This window comes from Molossus molossus, unplaced genomic scaffold (genome assembly GCF_014108415.1).
Source record: "Molossus molossus isolate mMolMol1 unplaced genomic scaffold, mMolMol1.p scaffold_m16_p_14, whole genome shotgun sequence".
Taxonomy (NCBI): domain Eukaryota; kingdom Metazoa; phylum Chordata; class Mammalia; order Chiroptera; family Molossidae; genus Molossus; species Molossus molossus.
This window is the reverse complement of record NW_023425349.1, coordinates 217,121-231,356: the sequence shown is the minus strand read 5'-3', so window position 1 is coordinate 231,356 and position 14,236 is coordinate 217,121. Positions and strand designations below refer to the sequence as shown.

Here is a 14,236-nt window from a genome sequence, read left to right as displayed (position 1 = left end):
AGGGAAGCCAAGCATGTGTCTTGACTGACTCGGATGCCGGTTGATCACTATCACCAAAGCACCACCAGCACCGTGGAAACTGGCACCTTGCACTGCGTGTAAACACTGCCTTAAACAGAGGGGGAAGAGGCACCGCCATCAGGGAGGTGCTCACGGATGACAGAAGCCAGACCCCGCTTACGCATGGTCCAGAGCCGCCAACAGACCCGAGTGAGGGAACGCAGATCCTCAAGGGCGGGAAGGGGCTGGCCAGGGCATGACGCCTCTGGCCACAGATAGGTTCTCCCCGACTGGGCCGATGGCGCCCCCTCTAGGGCTCACACGGGTTCGTGTTACACTGGCTGCACCGCAGTGTGTACGTCACACTCGATAAATTGGTCTAAGAACTCAGGGCGTTCAGGGGGTTGAGGGCTAAATGCAAACTTACCCAGAAGCTTGAGCACCTGACCCTGCCTGCAGAGGCCGAGGCCCAGCCTCCTGGGAGCCTGGGGGGAAGGACACAGAGGGACTGCACCTCCTTCACCCAGAGGGGCTGCCGCGTGTTACTTTATTATCCTCACCCAAGGACCTTTTTTCCCCCATTTTCTGTTCAGATAGAGCGGGAGAGAGAGAGAAGAGAGAGAGAGAGAGAAACATCGACATGAAAGGGACACAGTGAGTGGCTGCCACCCGCACAACCAACCAGGGCCGGGGACAAACTGCAACCGAAGTACGTGCCCTTAGTGGGAACCGAACCCGGGTCTCTCTGGACCGCAGGCCGACGCTCTAACCGCTGAGCCAAACCGGCCAGGGCCCAGGTGTTACTTTAAAGGGAAGTTTCGTCCCCACCCCAGACTCCACATGGCCCCGTCTGCTTGGGTCCCCCCCGAGCCAGGCCAGGGACAAATACACTCCTGCTCCCGGGCCCCCCAGCAGCCAGGCTCTAACAGTGTGACCCCTGGCCCAGGCCGGGAGGCAGTGTCGGGTGGTGAGGGCGGTTCAAGAACAAACCCCACCTTCTCTGTGGGACCCCAACCCACCGCCCCTGAGTTCTCGACCTCCAACAGGATCCCCTGGCTGAGCAGGCCCTGCTGGGGGGCCACGGGCCAGCGCTGAGCCTTGGCCGTATCCACCAGGTGGGAGCAGCAGCGCTGACCTCCTAGGGGGCGAGAGAGGGGCCTGGCCAGGAGCTCAGGGGCTCACCGCTGCAGCACACAGCACAGGGCAGACCGGGCACAGACGAGCTCCCCGTGTGTGCCGTGTGGAGACCCCGGCTGCCGGGCACGCAGAGGCTCCCAGAGGCCAGTGGGAAGACCTGGGAAGCACTGTCCCCTGAGGGCAGAAGCAAGATCACGCAGGGCACCAGCTCCTGGGCCACCAGCAGCGCACCCCCATGGAGCCCCACCGTCAGGACAGGGTTCCCGTGGCTGTTTCTAAAGAGGGAGGCAGACGTGTCTGTCTCACGTCCTCAGGGGGCCACGTCTGCCTGTAGTTCAAACATCTGCCTGAGCAGGGCTGGGGGGCCCCGCCTGCGGTCCGGGCCGGGCACCGCGGAGTGAAAGGTGGTCAGACGCAGGAGGGGGCCTCCTCACACGGAACAGGGCAGGGACCCAGGGTGGTGCCAAACTCATCCCACCCAGGCCCACTCCCCAGGGGGCCGAGAGGCGGCTGGCCTGGCCTAGTTGCCACCGTTGGCTGGGGTGACAGGGGCCACCCAGCCATGATCCGATCCCTGTTCAGGGCCCTATTAGCTGCCTGTCTCCCCAGGGTGAGGGCAGGGCCGGCCCCTCTCATCACCACTGCCTGGCCTGCGGGCACAGACGTGTCCAGGGAGCAGAGAGCACAGGGGCCGATCCCTACTGCACCAGTGTGCCTGCCCCCCATGCCCACCCACCCCAGAACCAATACTGACCCCCTTGGCCTGCAGACCCCCCCAGCTCTCGCGCCCCAGGAGCGGCAGCAGGGGCTGACCTAAGCCCCAGAGGGGGCTGGGCCCCAAGCTAGGCCCTGCGGGGGGGAGTGGCGCTGAGTTGGGGTGGGGAGGCCCACTCGGCCCCATCAACTCCCCTCTCCCTGCCAGGGCCTTCCTGTGGCATCACTTCTGACACCAACGAGTTAGAAGGACCGTCCTTCGACGTGGCCTGGCCACGTGGCTGTGGTGGCCCACCAATGGCTGGAGGGCTGACTCGGGGACACGGAGCCACACAGGGGACAGGTGGGAAGCGCCCGGGGCTGCTGGGGTCCAATGGCAGCTGGCTTTACCTGCCATGTTTAAGTCTTTCTTCTCCAAAGCGAGAGGCTGGCCACACTGGCACTGCTAACTGGTCCCCAAGAGAGTGAGGGTGCAGACGGGTCCCTGTCCACGCTTCCTGCAGTGGGTGCTGGTCAAAGACCCAACCTGACCCTTGGCAGGGAGGGAAACTGAGGCCGGGAAGGAGAAGGGACTCCCAAGGGTCCCTACAGAGCTCGCCCACTCCTCATCGGGGACCCCGGCTGGGGGCAGCGGGCTGCTCGGCCACCAGAGGGGGTGTGAGGATGGCCCCAGACCTGGCCAGGCCAAGGCACAGAGGGAACTGGGTAAGAGGGCCAGCACCTGAGGGCAGCAGTCTACGGGGACAGGCCCCCCCTGCCCACATATCCCCACGGCCCCCTCCCCCAACACCCTCTTCCCAGCATGCCCAGCACCCAGTGATGCCAGCGACGTCACTGCCAATAACCTAGATTTTAACCAAGAAATCACACCCCCCCTCCCTGCCCCACTTATGGGCTCACCGAGGAGAAAACCCAGACCAAAGCATCCTGGGCCGGCTGGAGGCAGGACTGGCCCCCATACCCTGCCCCCTCTGGCCTCCCAGCTTCCCAGCACCCCAGGGGGGCGGGACCAGGGGGGCCTGATGGCCGCGGGGCCCTGGCCACAGTGGACTCACACCCTTGTCTGAGTCCTGGGGGCGGAAGGCCCAGATACAAGGCCACGGGACAGCTCAGCCTGCAACCCCAGCCTGGCCTCCCTGGCCCCATCCCACTGCCCCTGCAGAACCCCAAGGACACAGACGGACCACTGTCCAGGTGCAGAGGGGGCTCTGGGACCCTGCAGCCGGAGGGGCAGGTGCTTCCCTCTCCCGAACCTGCCACGGCCCGAGGCCACCCTGGCTGCGGTGGGCGCTTGCAGGGAGGATCCCGGAGACATGTTCCGCCACGGGCATCAGTGGGTGCGCCCCCAGGTCCCTGACCCCCACTCAGCACCATGCAGCTGGCACGACAGGGAGTCCTCAGGGACGCGGGGTCTGCCTGGAGCTGCCCGGTCGGGGGCGCTATGCGGCCTTCCCCCAGCTCCGTCTGCACAGGCTGGTTCCCAGACGTCCCCGCGAGGCCTGAGGCCCACGGGCCCTCAGAAGGGTCAGGCCACTCCCCACAGGTGTCCTGGGACTGGGAACACAGCCTGCCTCCCACCGACAGGACAAACAAGTCCGGCCGAGGTGGTCTGCGAGCCACGACGCAGCGGGACTCGTGCCAACGTACACTGAAGTGAAGTGGCGAGTTCCAGGGAAAAGCCATCCCCAGAGCCCAGAGCCAGCCCCAGCCCGCCGGCTCCTGGGACCCAGCTGTCCCAAGGGCCCCGCTCCCTCTGCCCTGGCCCCCGGGGCTGACAGAGGAGCCCCCCAGAGGAGGGAGAGAGGAGGGGTGGCGGCGGCTGTCCCATGGGGGCACGAGGACACAGGCAACAGGGGCAAGAAAGAGCCTCCGGCTGCCCCTTGGGGCCCCAGCTCTGGGCGTCGCTTCCCGCTGGCCTGTGTCTGGTTCCAGGGCGCTGGACACGGGCCCCGCATGCAGATCAGGGCAGGCAGCGGGCCCAGGCACACAGCCAGTTTTCGGGGAACACAGAGAGCAGGGGGACACCCGATCTGGGCCCCAATGACGGGACCCTCTGCGGAACAAGTCGTGAGCCTTTTCCAGGGATGTGACGCAGCCCACAGCACAGGCTTCTCGGGTGTGCAGGTCCCCAGTGGGGGAGCCCCCTAAAGCTGGGGGCAGCTCACTCAGTTCTACAGGCGTTTTCTGGCCTGTGCCTTGGTGCTGGGCGCAAGGAGGTGGTGGCACATGGGATGGGTGCGGGGAGATCTCTGGCCTCAACGAGGGGCGAGACCCAGGGGGTGGAGGAAGGGCTAAGGGGCACAGACCCGCCGGGCTGTCACAGCTGGGACACAGGCTTGGGGCAGGTGAGGGGCCGGCTTGGGTCACACCGTGTCCTGGGCCCACTGGGGCCCCCAGTCTCTTCATCTGTCCCGGGGGACAGGACACTCCTGCATGCTACACCAGCTCCCAGTGGGTCTGCTCAGCTAAACACCTTCCTGCGGCCTCTCATCTCGGATCAAATTTAAAGTCCTCGGCTGCGGCCCTGCAGGACCGATCCAGGGCCCGTCCTACCGGGTCTCAGCGCCCACCAGCTCCTGCCGTCTGGGTGGGGTGCTGCCCTCTGCACCTCCAGTCTGCGGCCTCCCCGGCTCCCCAGCAGGCTGCGAGGGCCACAGGGAAGGGTCGGGGTTACCGCGGCGCCCCCACAGGCCACGGTGCGTTACCTGCGTAGCTGCCGGTGGCCTTGACGTACATCTGGCTGTACTGCTCCTCCACCATGGTGTCATAGGCCTCGTCGTCCTCCTCGTCCTCCTCGTTGTGGTAGGAGGTGGGGCTGTCGGTGGTGGGCAGGCTGCTGGCGCCCGGGCTGGTCCGCTCCCCCTGGGAGTAGGGCACCTGCTGGATGCTGGGGATGAGGGTGGCCAGGCTGGGCACCCCGTAGTAGGAGACCCGGGGCAGCTTGAGAGGGGTCGCGCCGGCCGCCACCGCCGTGCCCGCCGCCACCGCCGCGCCGTCCCGGGGCCCAGACTCCAGCGGGCGCTTGGGCGCCAGGCCCGGACCGGCCGCTGGCGGCAGCTCCGTGGCTTCGTGCTTCACGCGGGTCAGCAGAGGGATGGGCACGGAAGGGGACACGACGTAGGGGGGCCCGGGGGCGGCCGGCGGCAGCTGGTTGCAGGGGCTCTGGGGCTCCGAGCTGGCGTCCTCCATCACGGTGGTCTGCGAGTCGCAGTGGGGCGAGCTCACCTTGAACATGAGGTCGGTGCCGCGCTCCACAATGTGCTGGATCTGCAGGAAGCCGGCCGTGTACATGACCACGAGCTGCTCGCTGGCCGCCATGGTCAGCCGGCCCGTGTAGCAGAAGGACAGGATCTGCTGGAAGCAGGCGGGCGGCACCGTGCCCGGCAGCTCGAAGGCGCTCTTGCTGTTGCCGCTGAACAGGTCGCGGAAGTAGAGGCTGCTGGCGGCCAGCACGGCCCGGTGGGCTTTGAAGGCCTGGCCCTTGACCACGATGGACACATCGCAGTAGAGGCCCAGCAGGCGCTGCTCATTGAGACAGCCCAGCACCGTGCTCCCGAAGTTGGGGATCTCGATGTGCAGCATCTGAGACATGGCGGCGGGCTGGCGGGGCCTCAGACTCGGCGTGGGAGCCGCCCGAGCGGGCACATCTGTGGGGAGAGGGCAGGGGGCACCGGTCAGCTCCGCGCCACCCCCCGAAACACGCACACCCCCTGCCAGCAGCTCCATGCAGAACCCTCCAGCCAGAACCGGCAGAGGTCTTGGGGCGACCTCCCCGCCAGGGCTCAGAGCTGCACAGGACGCCAGAGGCCCGACTCCTTCCCGGGAGAGACTGAGCCCTCGGTGGAGACCCCGTCCCAGCAGAAGGCAGGAGAGGCCCAGCAGGGCATCGGCCCGCGGCTGGGAGGGCGAGGGCAGCCGCTCACGAGACTTTTCCCAGGAAAGTTAGCAGCAAGAAGCCCCTCAGCGCCTCTCCCCAGGGAGGGGCCGGAACCCGCGGGGGGCAGCCCACCCCGCGCCACAGGGGGTCTTTCCCCGAGCCGGGGTTTCTGGGCTGTTCTTCCTCTTTTTTCTCAGGGCAGCAGGGCAGAGACGGGGTGGGGGCGCCCAGGGAAGTGAGCGGCTGGGAGAACTCCACAGCTCCGGCGGCTGCCCCTCCAGGTCCCGCAGAGGGGGCTCCGGGGCCAGAGGGGCTCGGTCCCAAGCTGCCTGTCGCAACCCCACCGGCACTAGCTCAGCCCCCCGGCCCCCCAGCTCCCAACACGGGCCAATCCCCACTGGCTTGGTCCAAGCCTAGGTGACTACAGGGGTCATGGGGAGACAGGGCAGGGGCGCCCCAGGGCTGGGATGGGGCTCTGGCACTGTTGATCCTGTGCCCGATTCCAAGGGGGGCTGGGACGGACCGGCCGCACCGGGCGCCGACTCAACTCCGCGCAGCCCGAACCACACAAAGGCCGCTCTGTCCCGCGGGAGGGAAGTGCCGGTGGCCGCAGAGGCTCGAGGAGCCGGACAGAGGGGGCAGAGTGAGGGCGGAGTGCCCCAGGCGGACCGCGACAGAGTTGGGCAGGTGGGCAGCCGCCGGGGGAGGGCCCGCGGCGCCCCCACTGCGGAGAAGTTGCCAGCCAGCGGGGGAGACCTACCTTTGGCCGCTGCTGCCGGTGGCCCTGCGCTGCCCGCTTAGCCTGGCAGGGGCAGGCTCGCCCGAGCGCCCGCAGCCGCCAGCTGCTCCGAGAATGCAGCAAGCGGAGCGGGAGCCCTTGGGGCGGGGAGGGCGAGCGAGCCCGGAGGAGGGGGAGGGGGAGGGGGCAGCGCGGCGGCGGGCTGGGCGGCCGCGGCTCAGCTGCACCCAGCCGGGCTCTCCCGGGCAGCGCACAGCATCTAAATGAAGAGGCCGGATGCAGACGGACCTCCAGGCAGCTCCCGGGAATGAATAGCTGCCTTTGATTTGGGAGCTGGAGTAAATGCCAGCTCCCAGCCCGGCTTTGGAAACAGCGCGGTGTTGGTTCCAGAGGAATGCGCGGCCCCGGGTGTTGGTACAAGACAGACTTTTGATGACTCACTGCAATGCAAACAAAGATGGCAGAAATACTGTACCGTACGCGGGAAGTGCTCGGGTGCCGCGGCCAGAGGCCGCCTGGAAATTTATCGGGCAGTTTTGCATATGAATCGCCCAGTAAACGGCCGCCCTGCCGTCCAGCACAGCCCCGGTGTCAAAGCATTTAAACTATTCCAAACAGTCTGCAGAGCCCCCGCCGAGGGGCCGGGCGGGGCAGCCAGGGCAGGAGCTGGGCGAGGGAGGGGGCCAGAGGGAGGAGCAGGGGTAGAAGAGAGACCGAGGCAGGAACTGGAGAGCCAGGGCCAGAGGAGAGGCCCAGAATCGACGGGGAGGCCACGGCTAGCGTCCCTGCCCCCCAGCGCCCCAAGGGCCCCAGCGCCCCCTTCCTGCTTCTCCTGCAAGTCCAGCCCACCCGCCCCACTGGCCTGGGGTAGCCACCCTGCCCTTCAACCTCCACCTGGACCAGGGTTTACAGCAGAGGGACTGAGGCAACCAGGGGCCTCCAAAGGCCAGCCGGCGCCCACGGGCCTGCCCCTTGCAGATGTCAGCAAGGACCCACCTCCACAGTTAGCGAAGTGGGCCGGGCTGCCCAGGTGGCCAGTGTCCAAGCTCCCCGAGCCTTTCCTGGGGATAGGGGTGCTCTGTGCACAGCTTATCTTGCCCCAGAGCAGGGGCACCTCCTTCTAGGCTGAAGCCTCAGCGTCCCCACGCACCACCCACGGCGGCCCTAAGAGCGTACGCAGCCCTTGAGACGGGACAGGTCCAAGCGGAATGGCCGAGGTCTGGTCCCTGCAGTGACCGCCATCCCCTGAGGGTTAACCCTGGTGATGGGGGGCGGGGGACACACAGCACCTTTCCTCCCCCCCACCCCCCCGCACCCAGAGAGCGCCACCCACACACTGTGGGCTCCGCTTCCAGACCAGATAGAAAGCAGCTGAACGGGGGCGGGAGGAAACCCAGGTGAGGGGAACAGCCAGGAGCAGAGGCCGGGAGAGGCTCCTCGGAGAATCTGAGCCTCCCACACGGGGCTCAGACAACTGGCGGGTCACACCGGACAGGGACTGCGAGTGGGCACTGGCAGAAACGTCCCCCCTCGGCCGCCTGAGCGGCCAGGGACTGCACCAGCCGGGAGGCGGCTCAAACCCTCAACACACTGCAAACCGGCACCTCCGCACCTGCCAGCGTGGGGTCCTGGAGGGCCTCGCCCGCTGGCGGGCTGTGAGCCCAAACCTGGGCCCTTCCTCACCTGGACCTGGGCGGGGGAGACAGCCTGAGTTCGTGTGGCCTGGGCAGGCCGAGCGGAGGGGCCAGGGCCAGCCTGTCGACCGTGGGCCAGGCTTCAGAGCACAGGCCCTGGCGGAGGCCCTGCACCCACCAGGCCTGGGTCTGCACAGGGCGCCTGGCCGGCCAGCTGATCCACACCAGGACGCCCGCCCTGGGGAGCTCCTGCCAGAAGCCAGCAGGCCCTGGCCTGGGCTGTGTCACCCTGGTGGCTCCCTGTCCTGGGGCCTTAAGATGGGGCTTGGGGGCCCCACGTGTCCACCCAGCCACAAAGAGGGCCACGCTGGGAAACAGGACACCCAGAGACTGAGGAACAGCAGGGCCTGTAACCAGGAGGGGAGGGTGGGTGCAACCCTGCCTGGGTGCAGGACGGGGCCCGGGCCCAGGACACAGCCTGCCCCTGCCCTCACAGGGCCTCTCCTCCAGAGCCATGCCCCAGCCGAGGGCAGTGCAGAGCCACCGTGGCCTTCAGGCCCTGCGTCCGGCCACCTCCTCCGGGAAGCTGCCCAGATGCACTCATGAGCTCAGCCAGTGGGGCCCTCTGCCCAGTGTCTATGGAGCTTTTAACCCAATGCTGGGCATGGTCAGCAAGAGGAAGAGGAGAGGGGCTGTGCTGGCCAACCACACACAGCACAGTGCAGGGTGGTGGTGTGTGTGTACATGTGCATGTGCATGTGTGTATGCATGTGCGTATGTATGTGCAGGTATGTGCATGTGTGTGCGCATTAGTATATTGTATATGTGTGTATGTGTATGCATGTGTATATTGTACATGTGTATGTGTGTGCACGTGTGTGTGTGTGTGCACATGTATACGTGTGTGTGTGCATGTGTATGTGTGTACGTGGGTATGAGTATACATATGTGTATGTGTGTGCATGCATGTGTATATTGTATATGTGTGTGTGTATATGTGTGTGTGTGTGCGCCAAATAGCCTCTTTACAGACCCACAGGGCTCACCACTGAGAGCCTCCCAGAGACTGAAATGGAGTCACCTGAGCCAGACCGGGGTGGGGGATCTTGTGTTATAGTGAGGGAGGGGCACCCAGCCTGGCTGGGGTGCAGAGAAGCTAGCAAAGGTGGCCCGGGGCTGGGTCCCTACTGGAGAGTGGGGATGGCGGAAAGGCCTTGGCACCTGTCCCTTCCAACGCGGGTCCACTGGGCACCCCCCACGCCAGGCCCAGCCCCAGAGACAGCATCCCACATCCTGTGGCCTCAAGCCAACAGCACCTACAAGCTCACCTGTCAGTGGAGGTCAGCTGCACCCTCAGGGTCACGTGGGGTCCAGGGGAGGCCTTAGCAAAACCCTCATGGAGCAAGGTACACGCTGCCCCAGGTGCGCCGTCACCTGCCGTGACCTGGGTGGGCGGGTGACGGTCCAGGGGGCGTCTGTCACTCCTCCCCGCCGGCCTCGGCCTGTATTTCAGGGGCCCGCACCCCGGGGCTGGGGCCAGACCACTTGCCCAGAGAAGGGACCATTATTCCCCTGGAAGGTGACGGGTGTCTGGGTCCCCGGGGACCGAGGACAACTGGCACCACTGCCGCCGTGTCCTCATGCCACCTGTGCGGGCGAGGCTGGCGCCCGAGGCCCGGCCCATGGGAGCCCGACCCGAGCTGGTTTTAGGTTGCTTTCTTAGAAGCCTCGGCTGGGGCAGGAACAAAGCTGAACTTTAGGAGAAAAGAATAAAATAAAGGCTTGGTTTACGTGCCCAGGGCCGACCCCTGTGCAGCAGCCAGAGAGGAGGGGCCGGGGCCCTGAGCAGCCGCCGGTGGCAGGGACGGCCATCTGCCAGGAAGGGAGGCACCTCCTCACCTCTCCCTGCCGGTAGGGCCCAGCCCGGCCGGGACCACCTTGCGCCCCTGCTTCCCCGGTAACACCCCCTATTCTGTCTCCCTCCACAGGAGCTCGGCTGGGCCCTTTGCTTACAGAAGCTGGAAAGAGCCAGGCAGAGGTCCCTAACCAGGTTCGATGTGGCCGTCCTCACAGCCACTGCACCATGGAACCCTCCCGAGAACACCCTTCAGAACGGAGCCCCCTTTGGGAACCCCTGCTGACACCACAAAGCCAGAGTCCAGCACCCACAGCTGTGCCAGCCTGGGGGGCACCCCATGCGGACTCCAATACCTCTCCCAGGATGAGAAAATGTGGGCGGCCAGGGCCAGGGGTCCTTCTGTGGACCCTCCTTCTGGGCAGCAAGGACCCAGGCCCTGGGGTGTCAGCCAGAGCTCCCCCTGCCCCAGCAGACTGCTGTTGTCCCTCCAAGAAGGGGACAGGGTGCTGGCCCAGGAGTGGTGCGCACACACACACACACACACACACACACACACACACACGTGCACACATACGAGCACAAACATGAGCACTCACGCACATGTGAACATACGTGCACATGCACACACACAAATGAGCACACAGGCACACACATGAGCCCACACAGGCTGAGGGATCAGACCAGCCCAAGGCCCACAGAAGCCCAACGGGACCGGCCCAATGCTCCCCACGCCCTGCCCACCCAGGTTCTGAACCACTTCCTGGGGCGAGGGCACCGCAAGGCTCAGGAACGCACGGTTTAATTTCTGCGAGATCACTACCAGCACAGGAACGGGAGGCGAGATAAATTAAATTAAATAAAATGATTTTGCAGGATTTAATTTTGCCAATCTAATAAGAGGTCTGGACCCGGCAAACGCAGGGCCATTAAACACCCACAGCGGGGGGAGGAGGAGGCGGGCACACCGGGAAGGAAGCACCCTGGCAGGGAGAAGGGAGCCCCTCGCCACCCCCACGTTCTGCGGGCCTGTCCCGGGCAGCCCCTCCCTGGCGGCCAAGCCCGTCCTCTCAGCAGCCAGCCCAGCTACAAGGACTCCTCCCAGAAGTCAAGGGGCTCCAGGGTCCGCGAGCCCGAGGCCACCGGGCGGCCTGAGTCAGCACGCCGGCCTCAGGAACGCGGCCAGGCTGCTGCGTGCAGGCTGCCGGGCTCACTTCGGACTGACCTCTGCAGAGCAACGGCCTTGCTTCCCCAGCACAGTGCAGGCTGCAGGCACAGGCCTGCAGGAGGGGAGCTCACGGTCACGTCATCACCCACCACGGACACAGCAGGGCGGGGAGCCGCGGGAGGTGGCCCTTTGGGGGTCAAGGTGCCATCTGCATGGAGGTGGCCCAGCTCAGGCGTGCCAGGGCGCTGGGGGCTGGGCAAGGCACCAACTGGTTCAGGCTTCAGGTCTGCATTAAACTTTTAATACACCACAGAGCAGAGCCAGGCCCCCGCGGGCCTGGCCTCCCGGCTGAAGGAGGGCCAGCTGCCCCGACAGCGCTGGGCAGCAGGAGCAGGCTCCTGGGCAGGGTCTCAGCTGCCAGAAACCCCTCGGTCCCTAGAACCCCACCCCCTCCAGTTGGGTGCAGACAAAGCAACTGAGGCACAGAGAGATTCCTGCTGAGCTCAGGGCCAGGACGGCACCCGGTCACCACCCTCCTTGCCTTCCTACCTTCAACACCCAGGGTCCTGGAGGACAGACCCCCAGGGCACAGGAGCAGCCAACACTGCTGCAGAGCACAGTTCTGCCCCTGCCTCTGAGCTGGCTGCTCTGGAGTGCCCTGGGCAGAGGAGGGGCCACACCGGCCTCTGAAACATCCCGGGCAAGCAGTCCCGGCTGGGGCCCACCTCCGAGACCCTGCCCTGGCTCACGGTGTCCCAGCCTGAGGCAGAGGTGAGCGCCTGGGCCAAGCACCTGGGCAGCCTCCACCCCAGACCACAGCCTGGACCAGCCTGAAGCTTAAAAGCTGGATTCAACTGCAAATGTCTGCCTGGGTGCTTTTCCCCAAACAGGAGGCAGGCAGCCAACATCTGCAAAGGCCGAGATGTGCTTATCAAGCCTTCCCCGCCACACAGAGGAGACAGCCACAGGGGCTCCCCGTCCAGCGCCCCAACCCCAGCCCACCAGGGCCCAGGGCCCCCGGCAGGCCACCCACAGCCAGGCCCCATCGGACCCCAGCCACAGGGCCTGGGGCCGGGAGCAAGCTGGGGGACACCTGGTCAGCGGGGACGGCGGACCTGTGTCCCACGGCACGTGGCCTGCAGAAGCTCCCTAAGTGTCGCGTTGGGGTCTCTGTGGCCAGGCTGAGGGGGGAGCGGATGGCGGACCTGTGTCCCACAGCACGTGGCCTGCAGGGAGCTCCCCGAGGGTCTCGCCTGTGGTCTCTGTGGCCAGGCTGAGGGGAGACAGCCAGCTCACACTGCCCGCCTGCCACCAAATATTGACTTGAGTGTGGGGGTGGGGCCAAACAAACATGGGGCGACCCGGAGAAACAGCCACGCTCCACCGGCGCCCCCAGCCCCCTTCCTCGAGCCTCGAGCCCCGAGCCCCACGGGGTCCACGCACCAGCAGAGCCAGGAAACCATTCCAGAAGGTTTCCGGAGAATTAAGCGGTGTTTTGAGCAGAGCTGACAATCTCTCGCCGTATTTGTAATTTAAATAACGTAGGCCTGAAGAGTGTCTCCCTGGGGCACAATTTAATAACTTAAAAAGCCAGCTCCACTCTGCATGCAGACGGCACCTCCTCCTGCCTCATCGCTGAGACAGGGTCTCCCCTCAACCCCTGTGTGGGGGGACGCAGTGGAGGGCTGGCCCTGACCACGGGCTGCCCAGGCTGAACTGGGGGAGCGAGCCCCGTGGGCCCACACGGCAGGCTCCCCCTTCTGCCCGGCCTGCGGGGTCCCAGAGCAGCTGAAGGTAGTGGTCCTGGAAGCCACCCCGGGGCCCTGGGTGCAGGGGGTGGGGGTGTGTCAGGCCGGTGCTGGTCACTCAGCTCATTACCAGACATCCACTCGGCACAACTCCCTCATTAATATTCATCTCTCTCCCATCTGCATATCCTGCCATAAATAGTCGAGGTAAGACACAAAGCTCCCTGCATTTCTAATTATGCTTAAAAATCTAATGTAAATCAGGCAGACACACAAACACTAAATCAGCCGCTGGTGTGGGGGCGATGACGCCAAGATGGGGCCACGGCACCTCAGCCCCCACCCCCCTTCCCTGGTGGCTGGAGTCCCACCTGGCCCGGAGCGGGGCTGCAGGGTCCCAGGCCACACCCGCCACACCCGTGTTGGCCCTCAAGTGAGAGACAAGCGAGGGGGGAGACGCCCACAGCACCTCAAAGACGCCGGCACCCCTCCCCCTGCGGCCATCTTCTCCCAGTGGCTTCTCCCCCTTGGGACCCCAGCCACCCACCGCGCACAGGTGCCCAGTTCCTGGCTCCCTGGCCACGTGCGGGCCACCCCCTGGCAGGGACTGGCCTGTCCAGAGGGGCATCCAGGACCCGCGGTGACGCTGACCCAGGTCTCAGAGCAGCTGGACTCCAGGGCCACCCGAGGCAAAGCACCACCCGCGGGCCCAGGAGGTGCCCGCCTCCACCCACCCCTCGGACGGACCCCGCAGGGCCCTGCCCCTGGCCCCACCGCCAGGGCCAGGTGCGTCCCATCCCGTCAGGCACGGGGCCGCCACACCTGCTCCTCCTGGGGCGCAGTGGCAGGGCCGCCTCGGGGGACCCGCAGGAGGCACCGGCCCGAGTGACACGGGGTTACCCCACTCTGCCTTGAGAGAGAGGCAGCGATGTCTGCCTGCTGCCCGCATCTGCCTGGCAACGTGCCCAGACCTATTTTTAAGCCCATTTACTAGAAATCCCACAAATTAAAGGAAATACGGATAATGCAGTAAGAATCCTGGGGGCCGAGTAAAAGCTACACATAATTGTCCTCGTGCTGCAGCGTGAGAATCTTAACCACAAGCCCCATCTCCCCAAAGCCCTGGTGCACTGTGTTAAGGAGGGGGCGGGGGCGGGGGAGCCCCGCTCACGGGGATCAGAGGCCATAAAAGATAATCACTGATATAAGAAGTAAGGACCAGAGGTGCAGCACCTGGCTCTGGCCCAGGTGCCAACAGCGGGTCCAGCTGAGGGCAGCCCCTCTCCTCCCCCAGAGGCCACCGGGCAGGGTAGGGGGCACCAGGCCAGTATGGGGATCCTCCCTCCCCAGCTCCACCCGTGCTG

At 65.8% G+C, this 14,236-nt stretch overlaps 1 protein-coding gene across 2 annotated transcripts in view; it reads right to left on the bottom strand.

Annotated features, from left to right (window-relative positions):
* Positions 1-14,236, bottom strand: part of NACC2 (NACC family member 2) — a 61,463-nt gene that overhangs the window by 23,184 nt on the left and 24,043 nt on the right. Inside the window, exons 1-2 of one of the 2 annotated variants that reach the window (XM_036261709.1) lie at positions 6,489-6,541; positions 4,557-5,498 (exon numbers count right to left, since the gene is read on the bottom strand). In XM_036261709.1, coding sequence (XP_036117602.1) covers positions 4,557-5,442 — 886 coding nt within the window. In that variant the 5' untranslated portion in view covers positions 5,443-5,498; positions 6,489-6,541. Of the gene's footprint in view, positions 1-4,556; positions 5,499-6,488; positions 6,542-14,236 lie in introns of those variants that run through there. The other variant, XM_036261710.1, reaches the window with a different exon arrangement.